The sequence below is a fragment of the Passer domesticus genome, chromosome 8 (genome assembly GCF_036417665.1).
Source record: "Passer domesticus isolate bPasDom1 chromosome 8, bPasDom1.hap1, whole genome shotgun sequence".
NCBI lineage: Eukaryota > Metazoa > Chordata > Aves > Passeriformes > Passeridae > Passer > Passer domesticus.
This window is the reverse complement of record NC_087481.1, coordinates 54261134-54285027: the sequence shown is the minus strand read 5'-3', so window position 1 is coordinate 54285027 and position 23894 is coordinate 54261134. Positions and strand designations below refer to the sequence as shown.

General features: G+C 41.3%; 2 protein-coding genes across 7 annotated transcripts in view; both read right to left on the bottom strand.

The window, feature by feature from the left end:
- Positions 1-318: 318 nt before the first annotated feature.
- Positions 319-5167, bottom strand: LOC135306894 (CD59 glycoprotein-like). The gene is made up of 3 exons (XM_064431512.1): positions 4609-5167; positions 3686-3802; positions 319-2505 (listed from the first exon to the last, which is right to left on the bottom strand). The coding sequence occupies exons 1-3, from the start codon at positions 4661-4663 to the stop codon at positions 2300-2302; spliced, it is 378 nt and encodes a 125-aa protein (XP_064287582.1). The 5' UTR covers positions 4664-5167; the 3' UTR covers positions 319-2299.
- Positions 5168-5314: 147 nt separating this feature from the next.
- TACC2 (transforming acidic coiled-coil containing protein 2) overlaps positions 5315-23894 on the bottom strand; it is a 114066-nt gene continuing 95486 nt past the window's right edge. For 4 of the 6 annotated variants that reach the window (XM_064431508.1, XM_064431507.1, XM_064431506.1 and 1 more), the window contains 7 exons: positions 17964-18107; positions 17491-17567; positions 13397-13440; positions 7939-8099; positions 7498-7604; positions 6571-6691; positions 5315-5823 (listed from right to left, as the gene is read on the bottom strand). In XM_064431508.1, coding sequence (XP_064287578.1) covers positions 5758-5823; positions 6571-6691; positions 7498-7604; positions 7939-8099; positions 13397-13440; positions 17491-17567; positions 17964-18107 — 720 coding nt within the window. In that variant the 3' untranslated portion in view covers positions 5315-5757. The remainder of the gene's footprint in view (positions 5824-6570; positions 6692-7497; positions 7605-7938; positions 8100-13396; positions 13441-17490; positions 17568-17963; positions 18108-23894) is intronic. The other 2 variants (XM_064431511.1, XM_064431505.1) reach the window with 1 other exon arrangement.

Genomic DNA, 23894 nt, shown 5'->3' with positions numbered 1-23894 from the left:
GCCAGGACTGGAGGGAGGCGGCGGGAGCTGCACAAAGATCCCAGTCCTGGCTGCCTGCAGGAATGACAGATGGTGTTTGTCAAGAGGATAGAGATTTACCTTCTTATTTTACCATGGAAATATAGCAGCAGGAACACTACCAACATCCACTATTTTATCCAACAGATTTAAGAAATATATCCCACATAAAAAAACCCCAAACAACAAAACAACAAAGCCCAACAGGATTTCTGCAGGAAAACAGAGCACCAGATGCAGCTGGAAATCCCAATTAAAAGAAGCAGTTGTGTTTACCAAGAGACAATGTCAGCCATTGCGTGTAATTTATTTTCTCATTAAGGAAATGCACTGAGCACATACAGAGATTACATTCAATACAGGTTTATCATTACAGAACTATACAAAGATAAAGATACAATCAATACCTGCTTCCTGTAGCAGAAGAGATCGAAGGAACTGTTTCAAGCTGAGAATGAAATGAAAAATACTTTCACCAATTTAAGTGATTTTTATACAGATGAGACACCAGAGTCCAAATTAACATTCTCAGCCAAGATCTGCTGCATTGTTGCAATCTTTATATTCAACAGCTTTATCAGAGTGGTGCCTAGAGACTAAAAATAGACCAAACTGCCTTGTCTGAGCCCACCTGAACAAAACTCCAGGAGAATCCAGCCAGTCTGAAGCCACAACCTACATGAGATGATGGCAGGATCCACACTGGAGAAGGAGCACAGTAAAACAAGGAGACAGCTCGGCCCCTGTGACAGCTACAAGGAAGACAAGGGTTTCACTCTGCAGGGAGGGATCACTCATTGACCTTGCTGCAGCTCTAGGGTTTGCAACCTGAATAAAACTTTGGTCAATGTGAAGAATTCTACTACACACTGTCCAGAACTGATTTTTCAAAGAATTATACCGAAAAAAATATCACAACACAAAGCTAGGGGAAAAACTACTTTGCCACATATTTTGTGAGTTCCATAAATTTGATGATCTAAATTTTTTTCCTACTAGGCAACTAAAACTAGAACTGGAAAGACCACCTCTACTTCAGTTACACCAGCTGGACTTTCAGCCAATCCTGTGCATGTTGTGTGCCAGGGGCTGGACCAGATCATCACAGCTGAACATTAAAATCTACAAATTTCCCTCATCTGCTTGCCTGGTGCTCTGAGTTTTGGATCAAAGGAGGTAGTGATGCACAATGCCTTCTACTGTGTGACCCCTCCTGGATCATTTACTTGGTAAAACTACAATGAATGGGTTTATTAAAAATATTGATTTAGTCCCTCTTTACACCTCTAAAGACCTCCAAGTAATTTCATTCACTTTGCAAAATGAAAAGAATACATAAACCACCTGAACTCCATCACATCACTGAAGGGCAGACCTGTATAGATATATACACTCTTACTCTCAAAGACTGCAGTTTAGGGCAGTACAGAATTATTTACATAACTGAAACCTCAAGAATTATAAACTCAAGTTATAATTTGCCTACAAGACAGGGATTAATCACTTGTTTTTAAAACCAGCAGGGGAGATAGATTGAGCTAATCTTTGGATGGAGTACCAGTTCAAAAACAACTTCCAAACTCTTCTTTTTTCTTCTTCTTCTGATGCTATGGTAAAATTCTCAAAGGATCAGAAAAGAGAAGACTGGAAGGTGTTTTTTTTTCCAAGGAAATACACACAAGCATAGAACCATTGAAAGGTTTGGGCTGGAAGGGACCTTAAAGACCATCCAGCCTCCTTGCCAGGAACACAACATATACAACAGAATATACCTCCATGCATTATTCTCTTAATGGCCTTCTCTTATCAGTTTGAATTAATACTAAATCATCTGTATTTCAAGTTTCCTTTTGTCCAATATGCTCTGAAAGATTAACTTGCTTGCTAGAATTTTCAGTCACTTTGTGCTTGAAAATTTTAGCTTGCTTTTGAATATCTGCCAACAGGAAAAAGCATTTGGCAGACATTTGCCCTTTGCCTCACTACCAGGTTACCTGCAGCAAAGATTTCTCCTTATCAAAACTGCAGGAAAATGTGATGTATTCACACAATCAATCCCTCAGGATAGGCAACAGGGCAGCGTTTCTTACACAGAGATCAAGCCCTATTTAGCAGATGAAACAATTTTTATCTGAACATCTGTCAGGTCTTCCTACAGCTTTTTTGCCTAGTGAGATAAATGGTACATGGAGCAACGTGATTAGGAAATATTTATCACCCCTTGCTAGGAAGGCAGAGTTGTTCCTTCAGGATACTCTTTTTTAATTCTTCTTTTTCCCCCTCATGTCAGCTTCAACAAGGGGTGCCAGAGCAGGGTGAGGAGGAGGAGGGAGCAGTAGCTGGTGGAGCTGGTGACGCGGGGGGCCGGGCTCCTGGCGTTGCAGTTGTTGGAGTAGCAGCAGTGCACGCTCACGCCCGGCGCCCTCGAGCCCTCGCGCCGCGCCCGCTCGCAGAAGGACCTGAACGAGCAGGACTTCATGATGCCACCTGCAACAGAGCCTGCAGTTAACAAACTGTTCGTTTTATTGATAATTATGGTTATTACTCCGCGTCTCCCGCATCTGCTTGGATTTTTGCACCAAGCCCTGCATTTGTCATCAAATACAAAAAAAAAGGAAATATAAAAAAGCTTAACAACTAGCCTACAAGCAAAACTAATAAAAAAATTAATAATAATAATAATTAATAATAACATCAATGTTATTATTAATAACAATTAATGCTTTTCAGATATATCCATAGCAAAGAAAAAGACAAAGACATCAGCATAAAAACAAATTAAAAAATACCTATTATATATAATATATTATAATGCAGTTAATAACTTTAAATCTCAGTTTGTTAAGAGTATATAAACTAAAAAACACGCTAAACTAAGAATAAAAACTTTTTCCTTCTTAAACCCTAATCCTGAATGCTTTTCAAAGATATCCATAGCAAAGAAAAAGACAAAGCATCAGCATAAAAACAAATTTTAAAAATACATAAATATTATATATATTATAATGTAGTTAATAACTTTAAATTACACTTCGTTAAGAGTATATAAACTAAAAAACACACTAAACTAAGAATAAAAACTTTTTTCTTCTTAAACCCTAATCCTGTGCATATATGTCACATCCAAGCTCACAATGACATTTGGTGAAGTGAGCCCAGAGGGGCTGCAAATGGCACCTGCTCCCACCTGCACCCCCTGCAGCAGCCTGACCACCCAGCACTGAGCAACAACCTGAAAATGAGTACAACCACAACAAGGCAGCACACCAACAGCTCCCACTCAAATAACTCTGATTTTTAATCTTGGAGGCAACTGGTGCAGCTTAAATATCTTCCGATGTGCGCAAGGGCAGGGGCTCATTAGCTTCTCTTCCATCCTAATTTCCAGCTAAGTCACTTAAGCAAAAAGTGGGCAATGCTTAAAATGCTTCTTTCCAGCTTTCCCACAGGGTGGGTGCAGCTCGTCGTGGCACACCGACAAATCATTCCCAGTGGGATTTTGTGCCAACAAAACTAGGATTGAGATTTACTAATGGGGCTTATTTTGAGAGGAGACATTTACTTTTGGTTTCCTCCTTAACTTACTGTGCACTCTTCTCTTTCCAACATTGATTATTTCTTTCTTTTGTGACAAATGCAGTAAGTCTGACACATTTGTGGCACTTACTTGCTTGTCCTCTAATGACTGCACAGGCATCTGCATGGCCTGGGCACTGCTGACTTCCTTGTCTGTTGCAGTCGTCATCACTAGAGCCTACACAGGTGTAACACTGCAGTGCTTCACCTGGGTGGAGGGAGAAGAGACCACTTAGAATTTATAAGAAGCATTTAAAATATCAATCCTTCTAGTATGGTTTCGAGCACACAGAAAAAGAATGAAAAAAAAAGCTTTGGAAAATTCAGCGTCTGTAAATCTTATCAATTTTTCCTTTTAAAAAATGGTCAGATACTAATAAAATAAATAATAATAAAAATCAACTACAGATTATTTAGTTGTTATAATCTGCAATTAAAATAATACAAGAAACATTTGATGTTCTGTAACTGCATCCATATCTTCTTGTCATGTTTTCAGAGTAGAGCCCCCAATCATGATCTTCCCCCTCCCAATCATGATCTTTGGTCCACAGTACCATGAAAAAGCACATTGTATACACATAAAATCTTACAATGATCCAATTTTCCTCTTCTCCTGAAGTATCAATTCAGCTGGAAAGCACAACAGTGTATCTTGAGTTTTGCTCTTGTTTAAACCACAACCATACCTCAATCCTCTTTCTTTTCCTTGCCACAAACTACATGGTATTTTCAAAGGAAGGCAAGCATGAATTTGAAAGACATTTCAGACACCACACTTGAAGCTTGCAGAGCAGAAATCCCACCCCTGCTATCACTGGGGACATTTGAATCTGTTAGCACACACATTTATCTTTGCAGAGGTGCAGTTCTGTGCTGCTAACCACACACACAAAACGACCTGAAACCAACCCAAGCCAGCAGAGGAGCCCAGAACAGCAAAGAGGCTCAACCACACCTGAGGTAGGAAATGCAAATGGAGTAAAAAAAGGAAAGAAAAAGCAGCTGACTTACTTTTGAGGACAAAAAGGGAGCTGATAAGAACCAGGCTGAAGACTGTCCACATCATGCAGATCCAAGAGATGCACCATTAGGCAAAGAAAGCAGTTTGTTTGCTATTAGAGCCTTAATGCTTCTCCTCCATCCCTAATCCTGTGCAGAGGATAACTTACAGGATAAAGAGGTGTTCAAGAGTGCTACTTATGCAGCTTATTCTGGCTGCACCTCTGATCACACCAACCTCATCTCCACCAGCCCTGCAGGCAAATTCTTCCAGGAGCAGGAAATTATTCACCTTTCAGTGCCAGACATGCTTAAAAACCATCCTGTCACCACATGCCTCAGCCTCGACTCCTCCAACAGCCTCATTACATTTGCCCATGGGATTTGCTGGATCAGGGTCAGAGCATTAAATATTTTGGAGGATTAAGCCTATGCTTGAGACTTGAGTGGTCCAAATCCAACACATAGACACACACATATATATATATTTAGAGAGACATTAAGATATAGACCTAGATATGTGCACATAAGCAGCAGACTCTTGTGACCCACAAAGTGTTCCAAGCAGTGACCCATGAAGTGCTTTCTGTGGAGGAATTAATTCCCAAGAGCATCTGGTGCTGAAATAAACCAGTGAAGGACACAAAAGAGAGCCATACTTATCTTCAACTTTCAACGAAAAAATTTATTTACAATAGAGAATTTCATTTGTGACATGCATTTTCCTTTTTTTTTTTTTTTTTAGATTTTATTTTACAAATCAGCAAATGCAGATAAAGTTTACATTCCTTAAGGCAAGAGTCCCCATGCAAGTAATACATGTTTATATTAAATCCAAAAGACATCCAACATGGGAACTCATGTACAAAGGGAAGGCTAGGATCAGCAATTTGTATTTTCTTAGAGAACTTGACAATCTCCCTGATACAGGAACTTTGAGATCAACTTGCTATGAATTATACTATGAAAATGCAAACAATAGCAAGAAATTCTGATAGTCATCTTAGTACTGCATACAATTAAATCAACTTTATTTAGAAAGAAAATACAGTAGTGCATACGAAAAAGTGAAAATATAACCTGTCCACATAAATGTATGGACATCAGTGTGCCAATGGTCATATTGCACTCAATATTGAAGTCCAGAAATTTGGTTAAAAGTTAGCTTTTCCCCATTTTGGCAATCAGTTCATCACAAATCTTTGTTAATTCTTCTATTTCTTTATTCTGGAAAATAAAATAAGAAGTATTATGAAGAGGATTGTTGCATTAAGAAGAGGGTTTTTTAAATTTTAATATTATGTGGGAGAGGTGTGGGAAAATTAACTTTTCTCCAATGCTGAGAACAGGAGATCTATACATATAGATAGATGTGCATATAGAGTACAACTAAGTGTTCACATTCATAGTACAGCTACATGCATTCAAACAAATGCTTCCTTTCTTCCAAATACAGCTCCTCCAGTTTAAATAAATCAAATTTAGCACCAAAGCAGACAGCTTCATAGCAGTCATTCCCAGCACTCCACAATAATAGAGTGGAAATTTGTTTCTAGGCTGCACTTTTCACTTTTTTTCATTATTTCACCCTGCCTTGCAGAGCTGCAAGCAAGGACGAGCTGTTCTGTGCCAAAGCAAGCTCCCTTGGCTGAGCTAGAGAACACAGAGATATAAATAGGCATTTCCTACAGACACTTTGGAATTAGCACTGGAATTACAGCTAGCACTAAAAAGGGAAACAGGACCTGAGAGAAAAACCTGAGAACTGAAGCAAACCAAGGCCTGGGTTTCAGAGGTGCACCCCAAGCCCTGCCCAAGGCTGAGCCAGCCCCAAACACTTGGGCTCAGATCAAACCTGGGTCCAGCTGGTGCACACAGGGGGTTTTGCCCTAAAATTTGGGGAGTGCTGCTGTCCCCAAGGCCCGTGAGCTGCAGGACAGTCCTCAGGCAGAGCTCGTCTCCTGATTTATTTACCTTTTGTTCCAGTGTTCTCTCCAAGGCATCCACTTTGAGCTGCTCCTTCCGAAGGCTGGCCTGGTACGCTGCCTGCTCCTGCTGGGCTTTGCCTCTCACTTGTGCAATTTCAGCATTGGCTCTGCAAAAAACACAGGGTTTGGTCACATCAGGTTCTCTACAGGAAAGGGCAGAGGGTGCCCCAGGGTGGACAGCACTTTAACAAATGGGGGGAAGAGGGCAGGGCTGCCTTCTGCACATCTTGGGTATATTCTGAGACTTGTCCCTGAACACTTTTCACAACTCCCTCTCTTGCTCAGTAGAGTCTTTTCTTACTGTCTGTGTTGCTCCCTTTGTGCTTCTCTCAGATACCTCTGCTGGAGTCACAAATAAGACTCAGGTAGAAGTGTTTTATGGCAGTTTCCAAATCTGATCTCCAGTTCAGGGGACTGTGTTATGAGTCTTGAACATGGTCCCTAGAAAGGCTTAACTGGTCATTACGTGGGGATCACAAAAAAGAAACTGGCTAATGGCTTCTTTCTTGATTCTCCCACGAAAATACATTAAACAAACATAAAGACATGAGCTAAATCTAGAAATTTAAGGTGTTCTGTATGGTCAGGAGCTAGAAGAAATAGCTGCATGTTGTAGAATTTCTCATTATTGCATTTCTTTCCACTCTCCATCACAGAGCAGCCTGTGCTTTGCATATTGCAGGATGAGTTTGGGATGTGAGGTCCAGCCACGGGAAGCCTTCTGCAGGATGAACTCCTGAAAATATGTGTACAATCCATGCACCAGCCCTGGAAGTGTCCAAGGCCAGGCTGGACAGGGTTTGGAGCAGCCTGGTCCAGTGGAAGGTGCCCCTGCCCAAGGCAGGGCGTGGAACAAGATGGTTTTAAGATCCCTTCCAACCCAAATCATTCTGTGAATCCATGACTCAATTACCTGTCCAGTTTTTCCTCAGCATGAATTTTGAGTGCCTGATACCTCTGCTCCTCCTTCTTCACTCGTGACAAATATTCCTGTGCACACTTCTTCAACACTTCTTCATTCTTAAAAGAGAAGATGACATCAAATTTAATCCAAGAGGTTAAAATGCAGGACAGGCACCTGTTTGTGGGAGTCACACACAGCTGTTTGAAGGGCTGCAGTCCAACACTGACACCCCCTGAAGGAGAATATTGCACCATGCAAAGAGATTTACAATTTTTATGTTTACATTTGATAGCTGGCTGCAATCCTTCACCTGAGGACTATGGTTTGTCATGCAGAACATCAGAATTAGCTGGAAACACAAGTCCTACCTCCTGTTCAGCAGCACAGCACATTCTGGTCCACAGAATCTGCTCAGCTCTGCTCTTTAAAGGTGATGTTGAGGTGACTCACCTTCCGAAACCCCTCCAGGACTTCTTTCATCTTCTCATATCTCCTGAAAAGATCCGCCAGGGATTTCTCCACCGAGTTCAGATCGGCCAGAGCTTGCTCCTTCTCCACTATGAGCTGCTGAACAGTGTGGTGGGAGACAGATTTCTCTCTCTGTTCATCCTCTGGAAGAAGAGAGGAGTAGAGAAGAGAGAGGTTTTCAGAAGGGTAACAGGAGTAAGTCCACTGAGCTCACTATCATCTACAGTTTCTACTATAATCTGCCCTACTTGTGTATTAGTAAGTTTACAGGATCCAGAAAAGTCAGATTTATATAAAGACACAACCCTGTTTTGTAAAACAGTTGCTAAATACAGTGATATTTAAATATTTTGATGTTGGGGGAAAATGTGAATGTATCTCTGTACTGCTGATTTCTTCACTCTGAACTCGGCTGTTCCCATGAAAAGGCAGGTGTTGGATTTCCCCTGGAGATGCACTAGCTGAAGGAAAGGACATTTATGCACATTCCTAGCACTGGCCACAAGTTATTTGCCATTGCTGATAAATGCCTGTCATCTCCTGGCACCTTCTAATCCTGCACAAACAAGGCATTTTGTTCAGTGGAATTCAATTCTTCCCTTGGAAAAGCAGTGTTTTACCAGCTCTCAGCATTGCTGGAGCAAGTGGCAGAAAGGAAATCTAACAGTAGACAGACTTCCTAAGTGTAAAAAAACTGCAAAAAACATCTGCCAAGCTCCTCCTGTGTACAGTTAAATTTGAGCCAGGGGTGGTGGGAAGAACGTAACAGGAATACAAATCCATATGGAGGAGGAATTTTCAAGGGAATTGACCTCATAATAAGTTGGAATATCCACATAGCATTGGAAGAAAAGGTCTGGTATTGTCTTCCAAAATTCTGCATTGTTTCCTTCACATCCTAAACTATGATTCTTGTGCCCATGTTTTAAGGGCTACTTTGAATGATACTGAAAGGAAAATCCACCCACAAAACACAGCAGTTTTATATTACTATTTTCCTTGGTTTATGATAGAAACTAAAATAAGGTAAAAAGTTCTCCTGTGGAAAAAACATGGGACATTTCACAATGTACAACTTTTCATCTGGGCCTTTATATCTGGAAACATAAACAACTAAACAAGTTTGGGTTTTTTTATTTGGATAGAAGATTTCATCTGAATTATTTATAGTGTTGTTCAGCTCCAAAATGCCAAAGCTGATACTGTCAATTCCCAAACTGAGATTAATATCTTCCTTTTGCATATTCCACCCAAAACCCACACATTTTTGTTGGCGTGACCAAGGCCAGAGCAGAGATGATGCCATGCTGTGCATCAGCTCCTGGGCTCCTCTGCTCACCTGACAACACCTGGCTGGGACAGAGCCTGACCTGAGCTTATTTTGCTCTGTGTGACACAGAAGATGCAGGTTCTCAGGACCTGCTTGTAACACCTTTATTTTACTGGTGAACAAACACCTTTGACATGGCAGAGAAGCCCAGGTGTGTAATACAACATCACTTGGATATATTTAACACTTTATTAAAAATAAACATTTTTTTTCTGTTTGGCTTTCTTAGAGACACCCTGTATTCTTCTACAATGTCAAAATTAATGTGTTCTCAATTAAAACAAACAAAAAAAGTTCTCTTTTGTTTGTTTTTCTAAATCTCAGGGATTGTCTCCTTGTGTTCCAGCACTAGATTTGTTTAATGGTGCTGGAGATTACACCCTGCCTAGATAATTCCAAACCCTTTCCTGGCAGGATCCTGTTCTCTGGCAACACTTCTGTCACTGCAGCTCCAGGCAGGGCAAGAGATCCATTTGCATCCTCATCCAAAATATTTTAATGTATCTAATATCACATCCCTACTTTTTGTGAGACTGTTGTCTGAGGTACTTTAGCCACTTCCTTACTTGTTTCCAGGGTGATCAGGAAGTTAATAATTCATGTCACACTCCCTCACTACTACTGAGCTCCTCCTCTTCCTCCCAGCACTTCATGGGCCCTCCTCCCTCAGCTGGATCAGCTCCTCCAACACTCAACCCCCAGCACCATTTAAACTCTTGGGAAACTGTTACAGAATCACAGAATGGTTTGGGTTGGAAGGCACCTTAAGGCTCATGAAATTCCACCCCCCTGCCATGGGCAGGGACACCTCCCACTAGACCAGGCTGCTCCAAGGCCTGTCCAAGTGATGCTCCCAAACCAAAGTGGTTAAATACAACAAAAGGCAGAAACTTGGCTTGAGGGGACTAGAGTTTTATGTGATATTTTCATAAAATCCCAGAATGGTTTGGGTTGGAAAGGACCTTCTATTTTCTAAGACTATGATTTAGTTTCAATAAAATGTGCTGGTAATAGTCTGCCAGTCAAATCTTAGACAAGCGGCTACACATCTTTAATTCTAAATGTTTACGAGGTTATGTGATCAAAATATTGAATTAAATGACTTCCACATCTGCAACACATCCTGCCCAGGGCTCACCAACAATCACAGCAGTATGCTCAGGACTAACACTATCCAAATTGACAGAATCAGAGCAGCACCACGGCAGATCCGCTTTCAGGCTCAGCTCAGTACTACTCACACGACTTAATGGGAATGCAGCAAACAGAGAACAAAAGCAAAAGGAACTAAAGATGCAAAATGCTGGTGTGAAAGTTGGTGAAAAGCTTTACTTACCAGGCTTGCCTGTTTTGTTTTTGCAAGCAAATAGCAAGAAGCAACAAAAACGGAAGCAAAATAGAAAAATCGGGAATTGTTAGGAAAGCAGCAAATAAGTAATGCAACAACCTGTAATGCACAAAGCATAACAACTGTTTGTTTTTCACAAGGAGAATCTCATCATGTATTCAAAGGTAAAGTAATAAAAAAATCTCATAATGTAAATTCATCATGTATTCAAATGTAAAAGTAAGGATATATTTTTTAACAGGAAAAAAAAAAACAACCAACAAAGCAATATTAGCAACCTGTCAGTGAAAAGGAATTGGGCTGGGGATTTTGGCTGTGAGCAGGTGTGTGGAGGGTGCAGGGAACACTGGGCTCACCCAGGCTCTGCTCCCTGGCTGTCAGAGCAAACATGGGCACCAAGCACAAAGCAGCAGCACAGCCTGGTCTTTCCTCTCCCCTACTCCTCAGAGTAAACTAAAATGTGTTAGGGGTTGAGGCAAGCGTAGCACAAAAAAGGGAAAAAAGATAAAAGCACAAGTAAAAAATACACCAAGTGACACTAAACAGGGATCTCCACACTGGCAGCTTGCACAGTGTGGCATGAAGTAACCACAGCAACTAAGCTGGGTAATTTTGGGTTCCATATATGTAAGACAGCAAATACTGAACCTTCCACAGCTCTTGGAATCAAAAGCAATTGCAGTTTGCAATGCACATTTTTCAGTGCCTTTAGAAGCAATCATAGGCAGCCATATATTGTTAATGTGGGATATTTTCAGTCTTCATTATGCACACACCAGCCTACAAAAAGCTCAGCAGGACCTATCAACCTCACTGAATATTCATCAAAGGGATTGGTGAAATTGGTTTATGTGCAGTGCCCTTCTAACAGGGCTGTATAAATAGCTCAGAAGGGTTAAATGATGAACAGAAACAGCACAGGCATTTCTTTTGTTAAGATGCATATTCTGCTTTAGCACTGAGGCATCACTGGGATAACAGGTCACTGAAGTACATGCAAGTAACAAACACACATTTTCCTCCACACTGGCATTCGGATGAGTGAACTCCTTTATCAGAAGGGACAGCAATTTACAAGAAATGGCATGACAAAGTGGGACAATTAGATCAAAAATTTACATTAAATGCAGGGAGAAGCCTCACATTTAACGTATTACCATGCTGTAGGATTTGCATACTGCTCTAATTAACACAGAGAGGATGTTCTCTGTGTTGCTGTTGTTGGTTCAGTTCCTTTGCAAACAGACAGCAAATCAAATTACTTATAGCCATAGCCCTTAAAAACTCACTACAGAGCATCTGAGAGGCTCTGATACTCTGAATCTGAAGTTTAAAGATCTATTTACTTGTAGTCAATGACCAAATACTTATTGAACCTTAATTTCTTTTCAACAAGAGGAAGTGGCAATGGTGGAATGTACCATGTACACCAAGGCTGTGCCTCTGCCTCAGGATTCCTATTCTGTATCTTACTGTTGCACTGCAGTCTCAAAATCTGTTTTTTTTAATCTGTTTCTCAAAAATAGAAACTGTATTTATCTGTTGTTAGCTGTATGCACAGCTTGGGGAAAAAAGGACAGGTCCTTTGTGTGTATGTAGGACTGGCCAGGTTCAGGGTGCAAGCCACAGCAGGGTATGTAAACCAAAATGAAATAAGTTCTTGGCATACTCTGGTCACTCCTCCTTGAACACTTGCACGATGACAATGACACACACCATGTCAGAAGGCAGCACATTGGCTCAGTTGTACATACAAAAGGCAATGGAGGCATAACACCAGAGAGAGTGAGGCCTGGCATATTGTTAGTGTTTATTATTCATTATTATATATATTTCATTGATTTATTTATTATAGTTGTCATTCTCATAAAATTTATTTTTAAGTCCATTCTATCCTTCACTAGAAAGAAGGCTGGGATGTCTCCCAGTGGCCAAGGAATCCAGGAAGGCAGCAAAAGCACCAGACACTGGTGCTCTTCTGAGCAACGCTGGCCTTGGGAGATCCCAAAAATTCCACTGAGCCATTTGCCTTTCTGGGAAACAGCTGGAGCTGAAGCAGTACAAGGCAGCACAAGCCACTGGTGCTTTCTATAGCCAGACTAACAAAAAGAGCTTTAGAAATCTTACAGGAGGCTTTAAAATCACATCCCAGGGGCCAGACCTCACATGCCGAGGAATCACACGAGCCCTGCAACCTTTGGGTTTGAAGTGCTGCTGAGGGTAGAGGTTTTTATCTGTGGGACATGCTGTTAGCAAAGGTGTTTTCTAATTACTGAGAGGCAAAACTTGTCACAATTTAGACTTGAAAGGAGACTCCTGTGTCAGTAAGTAACTGGGGGGGTGCATTGGGCACTTGTAAGGTCCCAGCTGGGACTGGGGTTAATCTGGTTTTGGTCTGATCGATGCACTTAGCACAGATAATCCCTGTGGTTGTGAAGAGCTAACTTTGGTATCTGCCTTTAAACAGCTGTGAGCTGATGCCTAAGGGGTTTTTAGGTCACTGAAAGTCCTGGAGAAACCCATGAATTTGAACCTGTTTCCTATGGGCTGGTTTGCTCTGCTGCAGAAGGGAAAGCCCTGAGCTTTCTGTGTTACCTGAACTGCCCTGGGGCTGCTGGCTGTGACAGGAGGCCCTGACTTTTCCTTTTCTGGTGTCCTCAGATGCATTCACAATTCCCTGCAGCATCAGCAGATGCAGCCAGCATCAAAATGAAGCCCACAGACTTCAACCAGGGAGCATCTTTCACAGCAGGAACACCTACCTATCATCTGAGCAATCGTCTTCTCATATTCCGAAACTATTTTTCTGTAAGAGGGGAAAACAAAAAAAAATAAAAACATTTGGCAAACAACATCATTACTCATGCTTACGTAGCAAATAACACTAGCAGAAACTGAACTGTGGTGCTTTTAAGAGGTACAGAACCCCCTCACACTTTTATATGTTCTTTATTGCCCAAATAACAAATAAAACTGACAATTTTAACACTGCACCTGATTTTTAACTCTCCATGGAATCAATAAAGGTGAGGGGAGGAAGAAGAGATTGCTTTGAAACAGATTCTGGTTTTTGCAACATCACCCATCATGATTATAAACACAATCACACTGGTCTAACTCAAGAATTACAAAAGGCTGATTTTTCCATTACTTTCTCCCCTCTTGTCCAAATTTTTGTTGGTTTGTTTTTAATATAAACTTCAAGTAAACTTATAATTGGTAGCAAGTAAACCTAACAGTAATGTTGGCTATCATCCAAAATGTATCTCATCTTCTAAATGAATCTTCTCATGATTAAATGATTCACTACCACTTAAAAGAACAAGATCAAAATATTCAACTATGTAGCACAAAATCCATCATGTTCCATTTCCCAAATGAAGCAGAGGTGGCAATATTCTACTTTTAAGACTGTTTTATTTCATATACTCACGGTAGGCTTTGAATTTCCTTCTTGAAAAGAGGTTAGCCAAAATAAGCAGATTAAATGTGATTTAGAAAGATGATCCATCCCTTCCCAGAGCCAAATAAAGCTAATGAAATGAGACTAGCTTGATCTGTGCTTTGATTCATGAGCCACGCAGGACCGTCTACAAAAAACAAAATTACCCCACACTTCATCTGAAGTGGATATTCCAAACAGCTCACTGGAGTTGGAATACACCTCTTTTGAAACTCACTTTCACTTGCTCCATTTTCAGAGCTCTGCTGCAGTTGGTGAGGTTACAGAAAGGATGTGGGAATAAAAGTCAGGAAAGGGGAAACTTACAGAGCTCCCAGAAAACTCCTAAAGTAACTCCAGAACTGCCTCAAATCTGAATCACAGAGCCCAGAGCCCTGAGAAGGCACCTGGCCCTAAAGTCAGCAGCATTTCCCCTGCCCTGGTCCTGCAGAGCACTCAGAGAGCAGGGGCTCTAACCCCACCACTGGGATTTTTCCTTTCAACCATTAATGACACTTTGGAGAGCAAAGATAACAGCAAGGATTTTGCCCTAAAAGGAAGGGTTTGGTTTCATGTCCAAAGCAGATTACCTCAAGAGCCTGCTGTAAGCAATGAGGATTTTAAAGCTTTGTCATGTCCTTGTGACACAAGGCACCTTTGGGAAGTTTGATCATCCAAGAAGAGGAAGCCAAGGACTCAGGGTACTCAGGGTAAGGAACACAACATTACAACACTGCAGCACTTCCCAGGGAAGGATTTGCTCCAGATTCATGTCAAAGGCCTGTTTCAGTGAAGCAGCCTAAATAATGGTCATTACAGCTGGGGAACCAAAGGATGCTGCCACATCATCCCTCTTTGGGAGGGCACATCTGAACCCCAGGCTGACACATTACATAGGCTGAAATGTTGCTATTTGAGACAGTCTATTCACTGACTGCACATCTGTAAGGCACACAAACACCAGAATCCAGGGTCTCAGGGGTCATCTGCTCCCCTTACAGAGTCATATCAATCAGACCTCCAAATAACCATAATTAAGTATTTCTTGCCTGCCTCTGGTTAGACTCTTGGGTTATGGTACAGCCCACTGTGGTTCAGCTCTTTGATAGCTACTGCATTATTAAACCTCTCATTCTGGCTTCTGTTCTCTGGAGTGGAATTTCCTCCAACTGATCTTTTCCTGGTAATTTAGATGAATTCAGGATGATCCAGCTGCACTATGCAGGACATGGGTACAGGAACATTGCTTCTCCTTCTCTGGGAAGTGATGCTTTTGTGCTTCCAACTCTAAATAATCCCTTCACTCCCTGCTTATCGTTATGTCATATCTCATTACTGCATCTCTAATTTACCACACATGGACTGCTAGAACATTTAAACTTCCAAGAGAAATCTTCCTTGGTGCACATATGCATATTTATCACTTTGTGACAATATTAGCCAGATTTTTTCCTTTCATCCACGCGTTCCAGGCATGTGCCTGTGGGAAATCTGGCTTGGTAATTCTGGAGTTTTTTTCAAATCAGGTTTGTTTTTGGGTTTTTTTTGGGTTTTTTTTATGGAGGATGGAGACACACACAAGGAAATTACTGTGTGGAAGATGAAGGTGCAGAACCACAGTGTGCCAGCTGCTCTGTGTCACCCCTGGCTCTCCTTCCATGAGGGAAAAGGCTGGCAGTGCCCACTGGCAGCCAGCAGACACGTGCACCCCAACACAGAACAGACCAAACAGCACACTGGAGTGTGAGCTGCACACTGAGACATTCCTCACAATCCCTCATTTTGTTCCCTCCTTGTTTGGCTCCCTGGGTTTGACTGCTCACAGCCACTCTGTTCTGCTGCTCCTCATTAAGCATTTCAGGGCTATGCCAGGGCTTTGTTCCCCATTCCAGCCGAGCACAAGGGAGGTGAGAGAACTCAGCTGGGCACCGGGAGGTGGCAAAAAAGAAATAAAGAGGCTGCCCTTGCCTTTTGCAGATGCATCTCTTAAGATGCTTTGGCTCAAAGCCCCGTGCTGCTGCTATTCCAATCTGCCATGTGCAATTCCTGGCATCCATGCAAGCGTTTGTGGAGCTCTGCACTGCAGCTCCCTTCTACTCTCCCTCCCTAAGCACAGTTTTCATGGATACAAGCAATTGGTTATGTAGGTCATCACTAGATAGAGAGTTTAGCTTTAAATCACTGAAACTCCTCATTTTGGGAAGAGGCTGGGGCTAGAACAGAAGGGATTTTAAAGAAAATTCAGTCTCAGAAGTGATTGTGTAAATTATTACTTAAAGGAGGGATGCTAAAATAATACGACAGCTTCCTTTTCTTTATGAGGCTAAGAGGGAGACCATTTTTTCAAAGTAGAAAATAATTAGCTTTAAAGACTCCATTAAGTATTTTATAAACTCTCTTTTGCAATTGATGGCTTTCTCAGATTCAGATAAATGAGCAAGCCAAGCTCATTGCTTTGTCCTCCTTATGGCCCTACCAACTGGAAAAAAAAAAATCTGAACCTTTCAACTGACTGAATGGAAGGCATCAGTGCTTCTTTGAGCAGCACTGTTCACATCATCCACTACAGGGATTTATCTGTCATCCTGCAAGTGGACCTGGGCTGGAAAGGAAGGTCAAACCATGTTCCAGTGTACAGATATTTAATGTAACATAGGCAGGCTGGCACAGAAATAGAACAGATACAACCAGAACAAACTGAAAAGCTCCAGGTCCTTCTGTCAGCTCTCAAAGGGAACAAGAGAGCAAAAGCCAAGAGAACTATTGCTTAACTAAAATCAACCTTAGTGTGTGCAGCAATTAAAAAATCATCTTAGTTCAAAGAAAAGGGTGTAGAATCTCCTGAAAGCCAACATTGATAGTCCAGAATGGTTCCTTTACAAGAAATGCTTTCCTACTGACACTGGTTTGATTTCTATTGTTGAACAACCTTACAGTGATGTCCTGGAGGCAGCCTGTACTACTGCAGACCTGCATGTTCTTCCCTACATTCCTTCCTTTTTCCAAGCAGAACTAAAGTGAATTTAATGTGCATTTAATGTGCACCCCCCTGCCAGCTCTGCAGGCAACTCATCCACTCTGCAACAGGAACCTCACCATGCAATCCTAGTGAGAATTCACACACAAACCAGAGGAAATCCTTCCCTGACATTAACCTGGAGTAAAACCTCCCTTATCTCAGTATTCTGAGGGTGTGAATGAGATCAGCAACACAGAAGTTTTCAATGATTACCCTGTCTCTGTGTCTGCCCAACATACAGATAAAAAACAAAGTATCAGTTCAGGATCAGTGCAAAGCCTTAAGTTCAAAATAATGAAGTAAATTCAGCAAAGCAAAAGAATTGTATGAGCATGGTACTCTGTTGTCAGGCTGAGATGAGGATCTCTGACACAGTGATCAAGTTAATAACCCACCTCATTTCCATCACTTCCCTTCTGCTTTCTTCATATTTCTCTTTCCACTCAGATACTTCTCTTTCCTTGGCCACAATCTGAAACAAAAAACAAAGGGAAAACCCCCACTGGATTATACTCATTTTTTCATAGCTATTGCTATCCACACTAATATGATACAAGAGCTTTGTAAAATACATAATTGTACTCCTATTTCAAGCAGCTTACTATTTTTATATAATTATATAGCAATGTCAAGATGCATAGTGTACACCTGAGGTTTAAAACCATAAAGAATTATTTTTATATCATATCTGCTTTTCCCATCTGTAAAACAAGTAAAACTTGCAGTGTAGCACCTTTTTCCTCAGTGTGGCTGAGGATGGCTCCAAGAACAGAACAAGTGATCACAAAATAAAGCATTTGGGAGACAACAGGCAAGAAGGGAACAACAAGGGGCAGGTTCTTCCTTCCCCAAGTTGTGGAAACATTACCTCTGCTCTGGCCAGCCGCAGTGTAGAGTCCAGGTCCTGCTGGGGGTAGAGCAGAGCCGTGGTGCTTTCTGCATCTGAGGTGCCGATGCGGGAGTACAGAGCACTTTTGGAGATGGAAACATCTGCTGGGATAGCAGGTTCTCTCTGTGTGTTTTTTTAAATACAAAGAAACAAACCATTAAATAGGTGTTTAGCTCATGGGTTTTCTGGGTGTGGTGCTAGGGCTAGAGTTCTGTGTACCTCTAAATTACAATACAGACAAGGAGCTCTGAATTCAGCAATCATAAAATACACATTTAAGATCCATAAGAAGTACCAGGAGAGTCATATTACCTTTACAGAGAGAAAATAAAGACAGCACTTTGCTATCAATATTTTAAAGTCTTATCTTAGAAAATGTACTGCTTTTCACCACAACATCCACAAGAAATGCACATCAGCAGGAGGAATCAGATTTGAAGGCAGAAAGATTGTTAAGGAGAATTCTGCTTCCATAAAAATAAATCAAGAAACCAGAAGCAAGAAGACAGCTCACTTTCTTAGGTCTGGTCTGTCAATACACGGCATCTGTCACAAAGAATGCCACATAAAAAGTGGGACTGTGCAGGTGACACTGCTGCCCCACTGGTGTCCAGCATGCGATTAGTCAGTTAAATGAGGCTTTTTTTGCAGCTGTCAATTTTGCTTATGTCAGCAGCCCAGATTAAATAAGGGAGAGCAGCATGTGAAATGAGGAGAGCAAAGAACAGGAATGTGACACTGAGATGCAGGAGATGTCTCACAAACAACTCTCAATGCAAATAACCCAAGCTACAGCACATTAAAACTGAAGAGATTACAAAGGATAGTCCATAGAACCCAGAATGGTTTGGGATGGAAAAGACCTTAAATCCCATCCATGCCACCCCTGCATGGCAGGGACACCTTCCACTGTCCCAGGTGCTCCCAGCCCTGTCCAGCCTGGCCTTGGGCACTGCCAGGGATCCAGGGGCAGCCACAGCTGCTCTGGGTACTGCCAAGGGCTGGACCACGAGTGGGGAGGAAAGTCAGGTTGATCAATGCCTTTTTCCATCCACTGATGGAAATGGATATTCTAATCCTGTCTTTCTGGTGTAGCATTTCCTTGCTGCTGAAAAGTGGATAATGTATTTTTCCAGTTTACTTGTTAACTTTGTGCATAAAACAAAGTATTCTGTTCCTTTAAGTTTACTAATGCTGTAGCTAAGTCTTTAGGTTTATTTGCAATAATTAAGAGTAGTAATCAAGAGCATTCCAATTATTTTTTTACATAAAAGAGAAAATAATTATTTTCTTGTATTTTATTGCAAAAGAGGGTGGTGTGGTTTTGTTTTAGTTGCTTTGTATTTTTTTAAGAAAATTGCAGAGTCACGCTCTAGTGACTGAAGCACAGGAATGTGAAAGGAGCAGATAATGTCTGGATCAAGGTTCAGTCCTCATTAATTTCAACATCACATATTCTTGTCTCAACACTGGTAAAGGAAATTTTGCCAGATGCTACTCCATAAAACATTCACTTCCTCACAGCTCTTCTCACACTGCCCAGCATCACAGAAAGAATCCAAACCCAATGTTAATTTTGTTGTAATCCCCTGTGAGTTCTTGTATCACACCTGACTGAAGAAGCAGTATTAAAAATTACACACAATGCACGCAGGACCAGATGCTCTGGATATCACATCTGTAAAGAACACGAAGAAACACTAACAACATTAAAAGACTAGGCAAGAAAATTTAATTAGAACAAGAATAACCTAAACAGTACTTACAGAACACCTCACTGCATCTTCATTTACAGGAGGCTCTCACTAATTTGCTTGGTATTTTTTGTTTTTACACCTAGGAGTCAATTGACTCTTCTAGGATTTATGGAGCAGGTTATCCTTTCTCTGGTTTTGCTACCTTTAATATGAACACCCAAAACAATGATCAATTCCAGCAGAATTAGGAGGTACAAGCTCAAACTCGGTGAATTTTCCTACCAGAAGAAAAACCATTCCAAGATCTCTCAAAACTGCACAGCCTGTGCTCTAAAAAGCATCTCCCAAAGTAAAACAACTACATAGGAAAAAAATCCACCAGGGATACAAGCTCAGACACCTCTGTAAATGCATAAATACAAAAAGAAAAAGGTTCTTTACTCCCTCCTTAAGCACAAAGTAGGAATAACTGAGAGATAAAAAAGAGCCATTAGATCATCAAAGCTGTCCTCCAAAGAAAGGCCACCCCTCAGATCGATCTGTTGAACTGCTTCTGTCACATTTCAAAAGCCTCCTGCAGCTTAATTTGCTGGATCTCATAAAGAGATTGCTGGAAAATATTCATTGTGCCAAGAAGAAACACAAACGTTTTCCAAGTTCATATAAAAACATGTCAAAGTAACTGCTGGGAGGATGACAATTTTTAAAGAAAAAGATATTTAGAGCCCTTAATATGTACTGATAGGTATTTTTATATAGTGCACAACAGATCATTAATACAGTGATGTTTTCTCTAGCTATCTTTGCATTTGAGGAAATTGTACAAAACAGCAATAATGACATGCTGAAATTAAAATTTCCAAAAATGACCATAAAAACTCTTGAAATTTAACTGCTGATCAGGAATGCTTGTGGTAGTGGTCCAGCCAGTGTCGCCCTAACTCTGGAAACACTCTGCACAAGTCAGAGCTGGGCTCTCTGGCAGGAGTAACCAGTAAAAGTCATCATGGTTTTACTTCAAAAGCCAATTTTACACAGCTCCTAACTGATGCATAACTCAGTAACTGTTATTTGCTGTCAGCAAAATATTCCTACCCTGAGAAAATAACAGCACCTGACCAACAGGATGATGGTGTTACCCAAAATAACCCAATAATAATGCTTTAACACCTAATTGCTGAGAAGGTAAGCAGTTAATTGGGGTAATAATCATCACAGGGATTTGTAAGTCACTAAACCTCGCACAGAAAGATTAGAGTCTTCAGGGGAATTACTACAAAATGTAGGTCACTGCAATCTTAGTGTAAATATTTGAGAGCTCAACACGCTTCTCTTCCCAGCACCTTTCCCAGAAACCAGATATCTGACCAGAAGGGAAACAAATGCACATCTATTAACCAGCTGCAGTTATCTCACTTCCAGGAGGTCAGAGAGGAAGAAAACAGAGAAATGGAATGAAAATGAAAACGAGTTTTTATCACAGCAGTTAGAGGAATGTGTGTTTAGCCCTGCTGAAAATGAGGCTGCCCTTTCCAAGCCCTGGAAATGCATGGAATGATGGACTGTTCTAATTGATGTGTGAGCAGAGAGGTCAATGCAGGCAAAGTGAGACCTACTTGTGCTTGCAAATACATGGAAAGCCAAGGAAAACTCAAGCAGAAGTTTTCTTCCTGTAAAGTTTTGCTAAAATCAATGGCATTGCTGTTTGAAGCAAAAAATCCTCCACTCCCATGAGAGGCCCACAGAGCTGTAATGCACTAATCCCATTTTTGCCCATGCCTTTCCTTTCAGTTTCTATTTTCCTTGCATCCTATCTCAGCACCCAACTCTCCATCACCTCAGCACCCACAGGGTGCTGGACACAAACCCCAGTCAAGCTGCACCTGTTAAAAAATTACCTCACAGCATCCAAATGGAGACTGTTCAACAGGAAAGAGTTAATTCACCTCAACACTGGAAGAAAGAAATACTTGGCAATGTAAAAGTAGGTGACTGGGCCTGCTGTAGTTTAAGTCTGTGACAAGAAATTTGGGAGTGGCCAAATAATTCTCCTCTGCCTGAGAACAACAAACTGCACGTCCTTATTCTCACTCCTAGTGCTAGCACAAAGTGCTTACATTTAATCTTAATTTTAGGTGATCTAATCTGTCATAACAAGTGCTTCTGTCTTTATTTATCATGCTATTCTTGTTACCCATCCAGTCATCATTTAGCAAATGTTAAATGTAATTATATAGCATTCAGAAAGTAACAGAGGCCAGCCATCCAGAAGGGAATTCTGCCAGGAGCATCCAAATTTAAGTCACTGCAGTCATCTGCTGGTTTCTGTTCTACTTAATCCAGGCCATCAGTCACTGTAGGTCACAAGGGGTGTCATCACAGGCTAATTTAACACTGAAATAGCAAAGCTATGCAAGGACAAAAGTCCTTCCCAGCCCAACATGACACCCATGGTGTTGGTCTACAAGCACTGCTGTGTCTGGACCAGCAAGGGGCTTTGCCATCATCAGTAACTGCTGCCAGCTCTCTGTCACAGGGAGGAGTTTTGCCTGTTTTTCTCTCCTCACCTCTGCTTATCATTTTGTTATCTTTGTAACACAGATTAATGACATTTTATCTGAAGTCACATGAAATCCATTTCCCATTTCTAAGGAGTTCAAAACTTGTTCCTACAAAACAAGGTGCTGTGATGATGCTGAACAGCATCTTTAAAATGTAACCCCACATTCTGTAAAACTTCTGTAACTCACAATCTCCTCTGGGTAACTCACAAGTATTCACAAACACACAAATGCATTCTCTTCAGCCTAAAAAAGTACAATTTGTTGGGTTTCTGAACAGTTGGCTGGTTGCAGAAATGCAGATTTTAAGCAGAAGTCTCTGTATAACCCATGAAGAGCATCTATGTAATATTATGTGTTTAATCTCAGGTGTTCGCTGATGCTGGAGATCCTGAATCCTGCATGTTCCAGCAAAGTGTTGGGAGGACAAGGAATTGGAGAGAGAATAAGGAGGTAGAGAGGATCACACCTCATTCTCTTCCAACACCTGACACTCAGGACAGGAGAGCAAGGGGAGACAGTCACACACAGGAAAATTATTTTTGTTTTCCTCCTTTGTTCTTTTTGCTCCTCATTACAGGTTTCAGCTTGGTTAGTCCTTGTAATGAAGACAACAGCATGTTTTTCTTAATTAAATAAAAGATTGTAACCACATACTCTAAAATACTCTTAAATCTGTGAGGAATGTGTTTACCTTAGTAAATATATGTGCGGAGTAGAAACAAGGTGCCTTGTAGGCTATTTAAGGTATGTGAAATAAATCAAATATGATCATTGTTTTTTCAGAGGAGAACAGTTAACCTTAAAAAATCTTTACTTTTATGAAGTAGCTACTTAATAGCTGATCTCCAAAGCACCAAGAAATTCTACCCTGAAACCAGCCCAAATACTGTCATGATGCAATGAACTCCAGATGATTTAGGATTGGGCAAAGACTTTCTGCTGACCTATTAATGAACATTACAAGAGGAAGGTCACTGGAGAAGGACGTGTCAGAAGCACATTCTCCTCACTTGGAATGAAATGTCTCACTGCAGCAGGACACTGCCATCCCCTTCAGCTGATACCCTTTCCCAAGAAAGCCACCAATATTTATGGAATGACTTTTTTGGCTTTCCAAACACAGTGCATCCCTACAGCAGAACAAAGCATCACTGTGAGGCACAACTAGCCAGCAGGACCTGGAAGTAGCAATGAGAAAAATAAGATTTAGATCTTTATGAATAAAGACACATTGTGATGATGCCTTTTTCCCTAAGGAGCTCTGTAGCCCTTCCAGCCCTGCTGCAGTCCCTGTCTTCAGATGCCTGAGGGCAAGGTCGACTGATTTCCTCACTTCCAAACACTGAGGGTCAAAGATGTCTGACTTCAGGCTGAATATACCAGCAGAAGGCAGAATGTCCTTACGGCCAAAGCAGGTCTGGTACTCTTCACCATCAAACATTTGAGGACAAATCTTGCTTCAGAGAAATGACAAACACCACCTGGTCAGCAGAATCCATCTCCTGAGGAAGGGACGCTGCTGCTTCTTGCCTGTTGTTAATTGGGGTGTGAGTGGGGTGACAGCATTTCTGTGTCAGCTCTGCTGCCAGCATGCTCCTGGTGTCCCCCCAGGACAAGCAGCACTCGGGCTGTGCACACTCACACACACA